Source organism: Carex rostrata, chromosome 25 (genome assembly GCF_964058835.1).
Source record: "Carex rostrata chromosome 25, lpCarRost1.2, whole genome shotgun sequence".
Lineage (NCBI taxonomy): Eukaryota > Viridiplantae > Streptophyta > Magnoliopsida > Poales > Cyperaceae > Carex > Carex rostrata.
The window spans coordinates 3,302,931-3,317,821 of record NC_135942.1 but is presented as its reverse complement, the minus strand read 5'-3'; the positions used below and the strand labels follow the sequence as shown (position 1 = coordinate 3,317,821).

At 34.6% G+C, this 14,891-nt stretch overlaps 1 protein-coding gene, 1 long non-coding RNA gene and 1 pseudogene across 2 annotated transcripts; 1 reads left to right on the top strand and 2 right to left on the bottom strand.

The window, feature by feature from the left end:
• Positions 1 to 533: 533 nt before the first annotated feature.
• Positions 534 to 1,378, bottom strand: LOC144543765 (uncharacterized). Its single transcript, XR_013508061.1, has 4 exons — positions 1,354 to 1,378; positions 1,187 to 1,272; positions 837 to 1,101; positions 534 to 743 (listed from the first exon to the last, which is right to left on the bottom strand). It is a non-coding gene; the product is annotated as an uncharacterized LOC144543765 (long non-coding RNA).
• Positions 1,379 to 5,658: 4,280 nt separating this feature from the next.
• Positions 5,659 to 8,101, bottom strand: LOC144543636 (putative F-box/kelch-repeat protein At5g24040). Its single transcript, XM_078291971.1, has 3 exons — positions 7,852 to 8,101; positions 6,447 to 7,551; positions 5,659 to 6,279 (listed from the first exon to the last, which is right to left on the bottom strand). Exon 2 carries the CDS (start codon positions 7,545 to 7,547, stop codon positions 6,483 to 6,485), a length of 1,065 nt encoding a protein of 354 aa, XP_078148097.1. The 5' UTR covers positions 7,548 to 7,551; positions 7,852 to 8,101; the 3' UTR covers positions 5,659 to 6,279; positions 6,447 to 6,482.
• A 5,350-nt stretch (positions 8,102 to 13,451) lies between these two features.
• LOC144543933 (UDP-glycosyltransferase 92A1 pseudogene) lies at positions 13,452 to 14,891 on the top strand (annotated as a pseudogene).

The window sequence follows — 14,891 nt, the reverse complement described above, 5'->3', positions numbered from 1 at the left end:
TTTAATAATGTGATAATTTGGTATTTCTAAATACCAATGGGTATTTAGAAATGGGTATGGTTTTCAACAATTTGAATTCATCATTTGAAGTCAATCTGATAGATTTTAAAATTGAGTTCACAAAGAGACTTGATGAACTTACAAACACAATAATTCTACTCCTTTTTTTGTATATAAGTTTCTAGGTGACGAGTAACTTGAATGACTGATACACAACTTCAAATGATCACGCTCCTGATTTATTCAAACATTGTGGTAACTCTCCAAAGTGGAGGATGGTTCAAATGGCTCTATTTTATTTGGCCTCTAACATATTTCTGTTTCTTATTTTTCTAGATAACAAATATTTAAAAAAAATTATGTCAAAATAAAACTGTTATAAGCAATCTATATTATTTTCTCTACATTTGCATAAAACATTATCACTCTTTAATTTTTATTTATATGAATAAATTAGTTGAAAAATCAACATTCATAATTTATCCACATCAATGTTGATAGCTATTTATAATTTATCAACATTCATAATGAAGTGTTGCTAAAGCCAATACAAGGCTTTTAAATTTAATACACTCAACATTGAGAAACAAAAAAAAAACCTATATTAATTGATAAAAAATTGGTACATAAGATTAAAAACATAGATAATTTATGAAGTTGTTATCAGCCTCTATAGAAAGCTATCATACGCCTCCGTAATTTATTTGCGGTTGCACCCTTCAAGAACTCACTTTAAAATGGCACTGATAAATCGATCAGATACACAGTTCCAATAAGTTAAGAGAGAGAGGGGGGTTGAGAAAATGTGGTAGAGAGAGAGAGAGAGAACATTGCACCTTATGAACAGAAGGATGCATTTGCAAATAGAACCTCATTTAGGTGCAAATGGAAAAAATTTGAAGCAACTGAAGTTATGGTTTGATGATTCACAAATGAGTTTCAAAACACAAAATCTTCTTGCCCCAATTCTTCATTGTCCCAATTAAAAACTGCATCCAAATCATCTTCATTTGGCGCAGAGTCGTGTTTGCCAGAATTATCCAAATCATTAGGGCAAGTTTCAAAAATTTCATCTCTTTCTTCATTCTTCCATTGATCAGCCTTATTTTAATAAGAAACAATGCACACTGATAAGAAATCAATATTATATTATTGAAAAATAGGTATTATTGAGTTAGAGACGAACCTGATATGACGGTTCCGATTCTTCTGGTGCAACTTTATCCGCTTGGATCTCCAAAATCTCTATAACCTTCTCAAATTGTGAATTATCTACACCCAAAAAAAAATTGAGAAATAAAATACAGTAAACACTTAATAAACAAAATAAAAATGAAAAGAAGAAGAGCTAACCGGTGAGTCTATGTGTGATGGCATTCCGTACACGTGTCGGGTCTTCACTCTTGAATTTTAATTTTATTTGGTGTCTTGTTCGATTTGGGAAAAGCTGTTGTATCATCGCAAAATCCGTACCAAACTGTCGTATCCCCTATAACATAAACAACCAAATAAATAGAAACAATAGATTTAGACAAAAGAAATGGCAATCAAAAAGGGGGAGGGGCTGGATCCTCTGAGATGCTCCAAGTGGTTATATTTTTTATTTTATTTTATAATACTCCATAGATATATTTTAGCAACCTTGTAAAATTTTCGTTATATTTTAGCAACCTTTCCCACTCTTTAGAGATAGTCTAATGTTTTCTGGTATACTGTTTCAGTTTTTTTTCCGGTTTTCTGGTATACTGTTTTCTGTTTTTAGGGTTTCTGTAAGCTACTTTCAGTTTTTCAGATTGTGAATTTTGGTATACTGGTCTCAGTTTTTCAGTTTCATACTTTCTGGTAAACTGTTTTCAGTTTTGCAGTTTTTTTCAGATTGTGCTCTGATGTAAAAATTTGTACTGTAATCTCTATGTGCACAATCTTTTGTATAAATGCATATTGTAAACTCTATATGTAATGTTGTAAACTTTATTGATATCAATAAAAAAAAAAAAAAGTAACCTTGTAGAACAACTCGGTTTCAGATTGGGTCCACCGACTGGAGGAGGTTCTGTTCATATGGGTGTGATAGTTCAACTTTTTAACGGTTGCTGCCGGTTGTGTTCTTCTTCATCCCCTTCAAAATAAAAAAACTCGAATTCATCCTGCTGTCTCCTTCTCGGTATCGAACTGTTTCACATGAAATAATTGAAAGTGATATGCCAATTTTGTAAGACACTCGTGAAAATACAATGCAAAAAATTAATTAGATTAAAAAGCAAAATGAAAAATCAATTACAAATACCTTGCATCACCATACCCTGAGGCTGCCTCTTTGTTCTGCATAAGTAAAAATGCAAGAAAAAGAATATATTACCAAGGGCCCACACAGATTTCTCAAAAGCCAATACAAAATCAAGTAAAATCGAACGAGATAGAGAAGAAAACCATACCCATTTCTTCTCCAAATCATCATATTGGTATTTCTAAATCACTGTCGGCCCCCGCTTCGTCATCCATCACTCCGGTGCCCTCGTCCACCATAGGGTCCAGATAGGGCGAAGGCAATTTCTTCTGACACTTGTGACACCGGTGTCAGAGGCTGCAAGTGAGACGGCGACCACCCGAAGAGGCTGTGCGACACCATCACGCTTCTATCTCGTACTGTGTTTCTTCCCTTCCGCTCTCCTTCTCACTACTGGTATCGATAAAGACATGTAAACCCTACGTTGGGGCAAAACCTAGGGTTTGGTAGTGAGAATTGGATAGGTCGGTGTGGGGGAAAAATAGATCGATCGGGGAGGGGAACTGGGAGAGGCGCCTCTAAATCTTCAGCGAAAAAAATTACATTTGTTGGATTTGATCTGCACGAATTTTGATTCAGATCCGACGGTGCAGAATAGAAATACATGTGATAATATGATAATATGTGTGGCATTACGTGTGGCGGATATAATTTTCACTAAGTTTAGACCTCTACACATAAAAAGGGTGTATTTCATCAAATGAAGGCATATTATGTGCGATCTGAAAATTCAATGGCTGAGCATCCTTCCGTCCAAAAAACAGTAAATCAGAACCCTTGCAGGATCTAGACATTAAGCTCCTTAATAAGGTAGAGGAGATATCAATGATCACTTTTCAAAACACAAGGGCGGATCTTAGTATGTAAAAAAGATGTTTTACATACCGATCGTTTCTGGTATTGTGCTTGTGATATTCGTTTGAAAATTGTATTAATTTTTTTTTTCAATTACATTAATATTCTACGTTGTAAAATTAAAAAGGATTTGGAGGGTTCATTGTTAAATTTTTAGTTTAAGAAAAGTCTCATATTACTATAAATGTGTACCAGACCACAGACGTGAAATAGAAGACACACCGACATGTACATTTATGTTACACTACAAAAAAATAAATTTGCACTACAAATAATTAAATCATAATTAAGTTACACTACAAAAAAAATTGCACTACAAATAATTAAACCCTAACTAAATTAGACTACAAATAAATATTCACACAACAAAAAAACTAAATTTACGCTACAAAATAATATTTACAAATTAAATAAATAAAAACGACATGCCTAGCAAAATATGTAGATCGAAATCTCTTTTGAATTTCTTCGAAATATATACAAATCTACGTGATCAGAATAAAAAATAGATGAGTGGAGAGGGTTTTTTTTTAAAAAGAAAAGAAAAGAAAAGGCTAGCCATGGTTGTTGGAGGAAGAAGAAAGAGAGAAAGAAGAGAGGAGTCGTGCAGTTTGATATTTTGATATTGTGTGTGTCAATGTTGTAAAAAACGTCCGTTTAGGTTGATTAATCAGTTGATTAGTCATTGGCAATAATCAAACCGTTATGAATTTTTTTCAATTAGTTGGCCGATTATTTCCGATTATGATTGATTATTCACAATTATTCTCAATTAATCGCTTGGCAGTACCTGCTCATTCCATAACCACATACCGTTATTTACGACACTGGTGCGTCATGTGTGTGAGAGGGAGGTGGAGACAGGATTTCAAATTCGGCATAGGAAGGGATAACCAGACGAATTCTCAAACTTTGCGTGAATTTATGGAAAATCCCAACCGTTTAAATACGCTATGCACGAATCTGAAAGCACACATAATACTGACCCCCTACATCACCCCCGAATAGGCACCGGACACGTCGGTCACTTAAAAATTGAGATATCTCAGAGGATACGCACTCTAACTGGACGAGGGATTTGGTACCACCTCCTTGGGGATTTTCTGTGACCGAGTTTGGTAGAGTTGGGTGGTAAGGGATGTACCGAACTTCGATTTTAGTACCCCTGGAATATACCAAAATTAAAATTTGGTATTGATATTTTTTTTTAAAAAAAAAACCACGCACTCATGCTCCTTTATTATTTTTTTTAATAACAGTTTACAAAAAATGGTGATTAAGAATATGAATTTTATAAAGAGGCAATGCTATGTGTGTAGCAATGTAAGCAGGCAGCTGATTGCAAGCAAATCTGAATCCCTGCAACATTTTTGAAAACCGGTTTTGGTTTTCTCTTATATAATCGAATGATAGTCATAGCCCTTAATATAGCGCTACCCTAAAGAAGTTAGGAGGTCCTTTTTCTTTCCCGCAAAATTTCTTGTGTCTATATGAACTTTTGAAATCACCATAATATATTAACATTTTGTCTTATATCCTCTTTTAATTATTTAACATTTTATTTAATTATTTTAAAAATTGAATTGACCAAGATGTTTTTTAATTTTAAATGAAGGTGTCATTTACTTCTAATTATCTTGTTTCTCCCTTCTACTTCACTAGTACAAAAACATGTACCACCTTACCAGTATGGTACCAAATTATCAATTGGTAACAAACAAGATCTTTACAAAAGCCTAATCCCAGGAGAGAGAGCACCAACAACCTGCCATTAAATACAAGACCATTATATATCAATTGAGTTACAAATGGAAAACATAAAATAGACACAACAAAAATAGAAAGTCAAATTTGTTCATATAATCGTGTAGTTACAAATGGCAATACAACACCATTACATCAGTTCAAACCCTGATTTATATCATCATAAGCTTGACATAGCCCAAAAAAAAATCATTACAATTGACCACACAAATTACCACATTGCCCTTGCCTCTTCAATTAATTTGTACAGGGGTATTGTCATTCATGATTTATTCTGACTTTTTTTCACTGATGACATTGCAAATGCTGAAATTAACTCAAAAAATGGCAAATTTTAACTCCAGGTGATATCTCAATACCAACAAATTAGACACCATTAAAGAACTGTCAGCAAATAATTCCAAATTTATATTACACCCTACCTTAAATTCAAACTTAAATTAGTTAACAGTGATAGTTTCCTACAAAATACTTAAATAACTGAACTGGATCTAATTTCAAGTCAAACAAAATACAGTCATAGTTTTCTACAATTTCCCAAAGTTTAAACCAATCTTAATTTTTTTTTCTCCAAACGCAAATCAACTATGAAATTGTCTAATCTTAAATTTCTTGTGCGTCTATATAACATATACTGAAGCAGACAGCCTCATTTCATTGTCTAATGTGAATATCTACATTTATCAACAAAGATACTAACCGATAAACTAAAATAAGAAAATATAAAATCACAAACAAATTGATAAAGTTTCCTACGTTAGTTTGAGGAGTCCTGCCAAATCCCACCAATTTTCGCAAGATTTTGTTGGAGCTGAATTTTCCCTCCAAATCGTGCCATATGAAGCAAACTTTCATCCCTGTGTGCATTCAGATTGCAGGATTTGGAAATATGTCAATTCTATTTGTAATTTTAAAGAGAAAGGATGAGTTCCTATCACAACGTTGGCCACCAAATTATATAGAACTTAAATTGTATAACCACAAGTTATTTTATGTTCACATTGAAGAACAACCTGCAGTATTTATATTCACATAATTTTGTGCTTGGAATGCAAATAATCATATAGACAAACAATAACATAATAGTAATTACTACCACGTATTGCATACTCATAAATCATAGCCGGTCATACAACATATCAAGGTATAAATTTAGATATATAAAATGGAAATAAATGCCAAACATGGTGAATGGTTACAAGATATCAAATTTCAACATATTAGAATATTAGTTGAAATCGTAATAAATCCTAACATAATAACCCTGAGTGAGAATAAAATTAACCCAAGTGGCAGCAGTAACGACTTATATTTAAGCGCTCTCATAGCTTAATATGCGGAAACGCACAAAACTGGCCTTGACTCTTGAGTACCTGAAACCAACATAAGTGAAAACAAGTAGGTAAAATTTGTAATTCTAAAATTACTTTGAAAAAACACTGATCACTAAAAGAGTTAAGAAGGCTGTCAGACTAGAACAACTGAACTAAATATCTAACCAACTAAACAAAAAGCTAAATTAATACTCAGTTAAACTTACCTGGCTCTTAAGGAATGCATAATTGATATTGGAGAGCTATACCAGACTTGGCACAAACCAAGTATCCACACAATCAAAAGGGCAAGGCAGGACCTCAGTTGTACCATCTCCTATGTCATATCTACAGAGATATTGCATGGTTTTCAAAAAGTAAATGCAATTCCCTTTGAATCCAGCAAAGTTACTTGCACAGAAAGATAACCCATGATGACCTTCCAGAAACAACATTTGGTCACCAATATCAGTGATTTTCCCCCAACAAGGTTTCGCTTCACCATCACCAAAATAAAGACAGTATATATCAAAGTGATACTGCTCAGCCTCGTAATGTTGGAACAACCTTAGGATCTTTCCTCCTGCCTCGACTATAACCGTGTAACCTCTTAGAAGAGGGTTTGTGTCCTCTGGTGCTGTGATTTGATAAGCCATTTTTTTGGTTGCACTATCAATAACATTCGTAATTCCAGTTTCACTGTCGTTACAGAAGTATTGTCCCCTATAATATGTATTAGCACCATTGCCGACCCCTTCTACATAGACCCAATCGTCAGCCTTAGGTCGCCAAAAAACCATCATATTGGGTCGGGTATTAAATACCATGTCAAAATAATTTTTAAATCCTGATATAACCACAATATCGCCACCTTCACTTGAATCTGGACCAATATATATGGGGCACCAACAGGCATTAACAAAAGGGACATGGATCTGATCATTTGTAAGAGGATTAAGGAGATACACCTGGAATCTCGACTGAGAGGCAAGCAAGTAGCGGCGTGCAGGGCCCCTGAGCCAGGCACCACGGGAACATGAACAGGTGATAGTGTGAACTTTACCAGACGAGAGGCAGTAGAAGCGTATAACGGCGTTTTCACGGTCTTCTTCACGGCGGACCTCTAGAAGCCAGGGGAGAAGTGGAGGAGGATCAGTGACTAGGGCTGATAATTTCCAGCTCTTGCACACAGCACGGAAGCGTATGAAATCAAAGATATCAGTGAGTTTTTTGGAGAAGAGATGGAGAATGTCTTTTGGAAGTTCAGACCAGTTTCTCTCATCGCTTGGGACACCATCGGTACCGCTTCGCTCTCCTGGTATCACCATTAGTCTGTTACAGTACATGTTATATTGTAATTTTCCATAATTCAAAAATAGTACGTGAAAAAAATTCAACCTAAACCTGGCAGTAGACCCTAAACCAAATATCGCATGTCATACTGAAAACCCTGAACAATACCTAAAAAGGCACGATTGCAATGCTGACGAAAATTCAACAAAAAAGTTTAATAGCGCGTTATTTAGAACAATATATAATTATATATATTGTTCTTTTCTCCGCATTCTATTCATTGTTTATTTCACGGAGAAACAGATAAAGGAGATAGAGAGAGGAGAAAAAGAGAAATACCAGTTAGAGTGGTCGAAACCCCTTCTCATTCCCATTCCTTATGTATTAGTTTGAGATTAAGTTTGCCTGATCAGTTTTAATACTGAATTAGAGCTTCGATTAAACCCTAATCGTCTGGAAGTACTCAGTTGAACTAAATTAAAATAATTTGGGATTAGTAGAGGTTCCAATGTAAAATCGCGCTATGCGCCTTTTTCCTTGGTCTGAAAGCTTGTGCAAGTTCTCAAAATGCCCTTGATTCTCCTATAATTTGTATCATCGTTGCTAATTTTTGCTTAATAGCCCTGGAAAGAATAGTTTTGCACTTTTGCTCCATGGGAACTGGTGAGGCTGCCAAGGAGTCTGTGGCCGGCTGCTTGCATGGTCATCACTGGTCACCCTTTTGACACTATCAAGGTTTTCTCATCATTTTATTATTATTTTAGCTTTTAGTAATCCCTATATTTATGGAGAGAGGGTTAAAATGCGAATTTTTTTAATAAACTATAAATAATTAAATCAATTTTACAGAACCAACATGATTGCTTTTTTTTTTTTGAAAAACCATAAGGACCGAACGTTCCGTTCGGTCTCACAATCGTCTTTTCCCTAGATCGAACGGACCGTTCGGTCTCAACTTTTTTTTTTCAGTTTTTCTAATTCTTTTTCAATTTTTCACGATTACTGCATCATTTCTGCCACAGAAGATCCGCCAGTGATAATTTTTTCTTCAAACCGAACGGACCGTTTGGTCTCTATTATTTTTTCTCCAGACCGAGCGGTTGGTTCGGTCTCAATAATTTAAATAGGTACTGAACTGATTTTGGTTTGACTGTTATTTATATATCCCATGTGAGAGATACTCATCCTCGATTATTTTTATGAGTCCGCATCTTCAGCATTTGAGTTAATGTATCTTGACCGTTTAATCAAGATCTGATCTAAAGTAAAACGCACGAAATATCTTTAATATTTGTGTCAACACTAATTGAACAGCCCTGATTCATTATGCATTAACTCAAAAGTTGAATTAATGTAGATGATACAAATTCTATTTTTATCCTTTCTTATACTTTGATGGATGGGTTATTAATTGTGATGAAAATATTAAAATATCACGGATAAAAATATTGATAGAACTAATTTGATTTCGTGTAATATACCTGTTATATACTTATTTTATTTTATTTTTTATTGTTGTGCGACCTATAATCAAATCAATTCTATCAATATCTTTCTCATTCTGAAATAGAGACCGAACCAACCGCTTGGTCTGGAGAAAAAATAATAGAGGAGAAAAAATTATCACTGGCAGATCTTCTGTGGCAGAAATTGTGCAGCAATCATGAAGAATTGAAAAAGAATTGGAAAAACTGAAAAAAAAAGAAAAAGTTGAGACCGAACAGTCCGTTTGGTCTGGGGAAAAGGTGATTGTGAGACCGAACGGACCGTTCGGTCCTTATGGTAAAAGCAATCATGTTGGTTCCGTAAAATTGATTTAATTATTTATGGTTTTTCAAAAAAATTCTTAAAATGCACCCTTCCTTTTGTGCTCCTAACGTGCACTCTCCCCTCATATATTTATTTTCAAAATTCAAATAGTCAATTCAAACCTTTCAACATGTTCTTCATATTAAAATGTGCTTAGAGACAAAATTTTACATTTTTTGAAATTTTTTACTATATTTTCAGAATTTTTGATTAAACTAAACAATAATAAAAAATTAAGCAAAGTGATTATTTTCAAAAAATTCTAAAAAAATAGTAAAAAAAACTTCAAAAAATGTAAAATTTGGTCTCTAAGCACATTTTAATACGAAGAACATGTTGAAAGGTTTGAATTGACTATTTGAACTTTGAAAATGAAAATATGAGAAAAGGGTGCACGTTAGAAGCACAAAAGGAATGGTGCATTTTAAACCTCCTCTGAATCGGTTTAGTTCTTTTCTTAATGCATTTAAGAACTTTTGAGTAAGATTTAAATCCAAGGAGCGCCTTACTAAAAGGACAAATTATAAATTAATGTCATGTACAAAACTCATTAAATTATTAAGGAGTTATATTTTGACAGTTTGAGGTTTACAAATAAAGCCGATGTCTCATGTTACTTTGCTCCTTTTTACAAGCTTATTTCTTATAGTACAAGTTTAAAAATAAAGAGCTATGCGGTCAAGAATGTGAAACGCATTTTAATCAATATCTGCTCATTCTAGGTAGTAACATCAATTTTTGACTTTACAAATCATACATGTAAAAAATTATGTAAAATTTATTTCTCATGTCTCGTCGAACCAAAATAACATAATAAAATTTGTAACCTGAAAAAGAAATTGAAATATATTGTGAATTAATAACTTTATTCTCTTCGAGCAACAACAAGTCTTCGGTACACTTTTTCTATTCTTACTACAAGTTTTATGTATATTGAAATTTCAGAATACACAAATCTTGGAAAACATTTTGATGCATGCATGCCTTATTTTTTCAGATCATCGTCTAAATAACAAAATCTGTAATTTGAAAATGTAAGTGAGATATATTTTTGAAATGTTATAATTAAGTTTTTAGATTGACTAAGCAATTTGAAATAAAATTTTGTGTGTAGAAATTGCAAATCATAACAAAACAAAAAACATAAAAGAAGTTAATACGTAGGACCTGTAAAATAATTCACATATTTTCTAAAATGTTAGAATCTAAAATTATTAAAAAAATCTGCATGGAATGATTGTTAAATTGTGAATTTTGATAAATATATACCAAATTTTTCCATAATTTAACTCTCTCATCTAAAATCAAATGACTGGGATTGTACCCTATCATGATTGTTTAATCTATTTCATTTATAGATTACATCAACTAATCTAACGATTAAGAGTTACTTTTTCTTCTCATATCTTCAATCTCAACCATTTATGGATCAAATATAAAGTGCTTAATAAATGACTAGGGTTTCGTATATGTGTGAACAAAGATAGTATTAGAACAATGTTTCAATGTTTCATGCTTATCAAAAACAACGGCGATGTTTTTTGCGGTGTGGTTTTTTAAAACCAGGTTGTTTAGATATTTAGTGAAGATGATTTTGTTCGCCTAGCATTGTATCTGTGTCATTCAATGGTTGAAACCGACTATAAGTGTTTATAAATAGCGTGAGCATGCTTATATTTAACGCCGCACATGTGCTTCTCTATGAAAAAGAGCAAAGTTGTAAAATCTCTTTAGCTAGATGTAATTTAGAATTTAGATGGTGAGGTTTTTGAGAGGAAAAAGAAAAAGGAAGGTTTTGGTTGATTCGTTGTTCTCTCCAAAAAATGGGGGCGGCTCAACAGGCTCGACTATTATGGTATTTATGGTATGTTCTTGCATGTTTTGTATTTTTTTTGTTATTTCTATGAAATTACTTTTCAAGTTATATTTAAATTAGTTTTATCTTTTATGACTAGAAAAATTAGATGTACAAATTAAAATGATTAATACTTCCATATATATAAATTTATTAAGAACCACTAACTCTAATTTTCTAGCAAATATCAATTTCAAAAGATTTGTTGATCTCTTTACTTTTTCTCCCGTAAACAACTTTGAAGTGGGTTTTTTTTTACAAGATAATTACTTAGATATTGATGATTAATTAGTTAAAAACACAATCAGAGTACTTTACTAAATAGAAATCATATGAAAGTTATGGTATATGGACTTCCAACTCAAGTTCCTTTGGACTCGGGCATGTTTTTGGTGTTGGTCTAGGTGACTAGATGGTATATCCTCCTGACGAGGAGGGATCAAATTACACTTTTTTTGGTGACACCGAATTACACTTTCGGTTTTCAAAGTTTTCAAATTTCAAATAGTCGATCCAAACCGTTTAACATAATGAATATATTAAAATGTGCTTGTTTATCAAATTTTATATTTTTTGAAATTTTTTTACTATTTATTAAGTATTTAACAAAATCGCTATATTCATACTATTGAATTTTTGTACCCATCTTAATAAATAGCAAAATAATTCCAAAAAATATAAAATTTGATCTGCAAGCACATTTTAACATATTCATCATGTTGAACGGTTTGAGTCGACTGTTTAGACTTCAAAAATATAGAGTGTAATCTGGTGTCACCAAAAAAGAGTGTAATTGGATCCCTCCTCACTACTAAAACTTCCATTTATGCAGGAAACACTTTCTTTCAATGAGGAGCTATGTAAGTTTTTTAAGCATGGGAAAAAAATAAAGGTGATCTCTGGGGTTTTGGAGGGTGCAAGCGGTACGGTGGTGAAGATGAATGGGCATGTATTGACCGTTTTTGTCCGATACTACTAGCTAGATAACATGTACTTACACATCTTTTTGCCAAGGATGTAATCACGGTTATTGACGGCCCACTCAAGGTATGCTATTTAATTGTCTTATAAACACCTGCTTAAAATTTATTTATTTATATGTAAAACTTTCTTCCTTGAAAATAGGGGAAGGGCTGGTTAAGCACATATTCAACGGGATGTTCATCCTTGCCGCACTGAGCATGCCGGTTTCATTTGACTGAAGCACAGTTCTGTCCTGTCTGCTTGTTGGTGGATCTAACAATGGAAATGTATGTCCTTTTAATTTCTGTCCCCAGATAAAAACAAATTAAGAGCACACTCAGAAATATACTTAATAAAACCCTGCTCTATGACCTATCAAAATAATGCCCTCATAATATATAATCCTTCTGATTGTCTTATATTACAAGTTGGAGATGTATTGGGCTCCCGACCGGGTGGAATCTTCATTTGATCGAGCAATAAAGCGTGGAAATTGATATTCCATAAAGGATGTAAAGTACTTTAAGTTTTTTAGTTTTGTCATTAAAAAAAAAAAAGACAAAATGCCCATTCCATTCATCGGAATGAATATGGACAATTACACCATCACAGTTATATTTTTAGTTTTGTCATATAATTGATGTTTCCTCTTTTATTTATTTTTGAGTAATGCTTGCTTACATATGTGCATACGCAAGCAATTTATGATCACTAAATACATCTCTTGTGTTTGGCCACTATTTTATCACTCTCATGTATCAATTTAACGCCGGAACGTTTTGCCAAGAACAACCTCAAAATTTCAGCCAAAAGGAGGACCCCCTAAATTCTGACTTCGTATCACCTAAAGTGACATAATATTTATGTTTGGATCGGAACCATACAATCAGAATACGCATCAACCCCGTATGTTTAACGTCGGACCGGATTGGTCCGAATTCTTATCGGACGGCCATTATTTTAAACAGAAATATTAGGTTACATAGATCTGGATTCCTAAGTTCCTTATCATTCGATTATATATATAGGAGAAAACCAAAACCGTTTTCCAAAAATGTTGTAGGGATTCAGATTTGATTTCAACCTGCTGCACACATAGGACAAAGCATTGCCTCATATACTTAATCAAACCCACTGACAGCTCGTCCTACCAATAAAAAAAGTATTTGCATTTCACTTTCAAGATGTACACCTACTGACCTTAGTGACCTACCCATTAGAAAAAGTTTTAATGAAAAATAAAAAAAATGTTTTCAACTGTTAAATGGGCTCATTTCAATCATGGAGTTAGACTGTGTGCCTTGTCTCCTCCATGGAAAAACCTCAAGCTCATGTAATTATCTTCATTTTTCCAGCCCAAGGCCACAACTCCCCTTTTCTCTCCCTTGCAACTCGACTCCACCGTTATTGGCCCAGCTTGACCATAACTCTCGTCTCAACCCCTCGTAACACAAATCAAATCCGATCTTCTCTTCCTCCCGATTCGCGTCTCCGGCTCCATTCCCTCCCTTTTTACCCTACTGATCATGGCCTTCCAGCCAGTGCCGAATCCCTCGCTGACCTCCCCGTACCTCAATTCATCACCTTATTTAAAGCTACCGAAACACTCTACAGTGCTTTTGATGATTTCATTTCTAGTCTTGTTTCAAATGCATCAAACCATGCTCCCTTGTGCATCGTGACCGACTTTTTCCTCGGTTGGACGGTTGAAGTAGCACGCAAATACAAAGTCTTTCATACTACCTTTCTCACCATGGGTGCATTTGGAGGAGCAGTGTTCTTCTCTCTGTGGTATAACCTTCCTCATACACTGACAGAGAGCAATTCATTCTCCCTGCCAGAATATCCAGAGGTGGTAATGGACCGATCGCAACTGACAAAGTTATTACTAGAAGCAGACGGTACAGATGAATGGTCTCAATTTGTAAAGAGACAGATCATGTTTTTACACAAGACCGATGCAATGGTGGTAAATACTGTTGAAGAGTTTGAACCACTTGGTCTAGGTATGCTTAGAAAAACCCTCAAATTTCCAATCTGGCCTATCGGTCCACCACTAGCTCCGGCCAATCAACCATCTTCTTCAAAATCTGAAGATGACACTGCAATCATGACATTTCTAGACTCACAACCACCGGAATCAGTGCTTTACATCTCTTTCGGGTCTCAGAACACAATACAACAGGAACAGATGATGCATTTAGCACAAGGTCTCGAGGGCAGCAGTTGCTCTTTTATTTGGGTCATCAGGCCTCCAATTGGATCTGATCAGAGGGGTGGGTTCAGAGATGAATGGTTACCCCATGGCTTCAAGGACAGGATCAAGCAAAAACACATAGGGCTACTCGTTCATGGGTGGGCCCCACAGTTAAAAATTCTCGGCCACAGATCGACCGGAGCATTCCTCAGCCACTGCGGATGGAACTCAATACTTGAGAGCATGAGCAATGGAGTACCGATCATCGCTTGGCCACTCAACGCAGATCAAATTTTTAATTCGATGATGTTGATAGAGTCGGGTTTGGGTGTTGAACTCGCAAGAGGCATGGTGGAAAGCTCGGAGCCAACAAAGGCAAAGGTGGAGGAGGTGGTGGATTTGGTGATGGGGCCTGATGCGAAGGGGATGGAAATCAGGAGACGTGCCAAGGAGTATAGAGACGTGATGAACAAGGCATGGGATGAGCAAGGAGGCTCTTCCATGGAGAACTTGCTACAGTTTGTGCAATCGATCAATACGGCAGCTGGAAACTAA

Bases quoted from the DNA above. Each gene is read 5' to 3' on its own strand.
- LOC144543636 (XM_078291971.1), bottom strand. From the start codon at position 7,547: ATGGTGATACCAGGAGAGCGAAGCGGTACCGATGGTGTCCCAAGCGAT.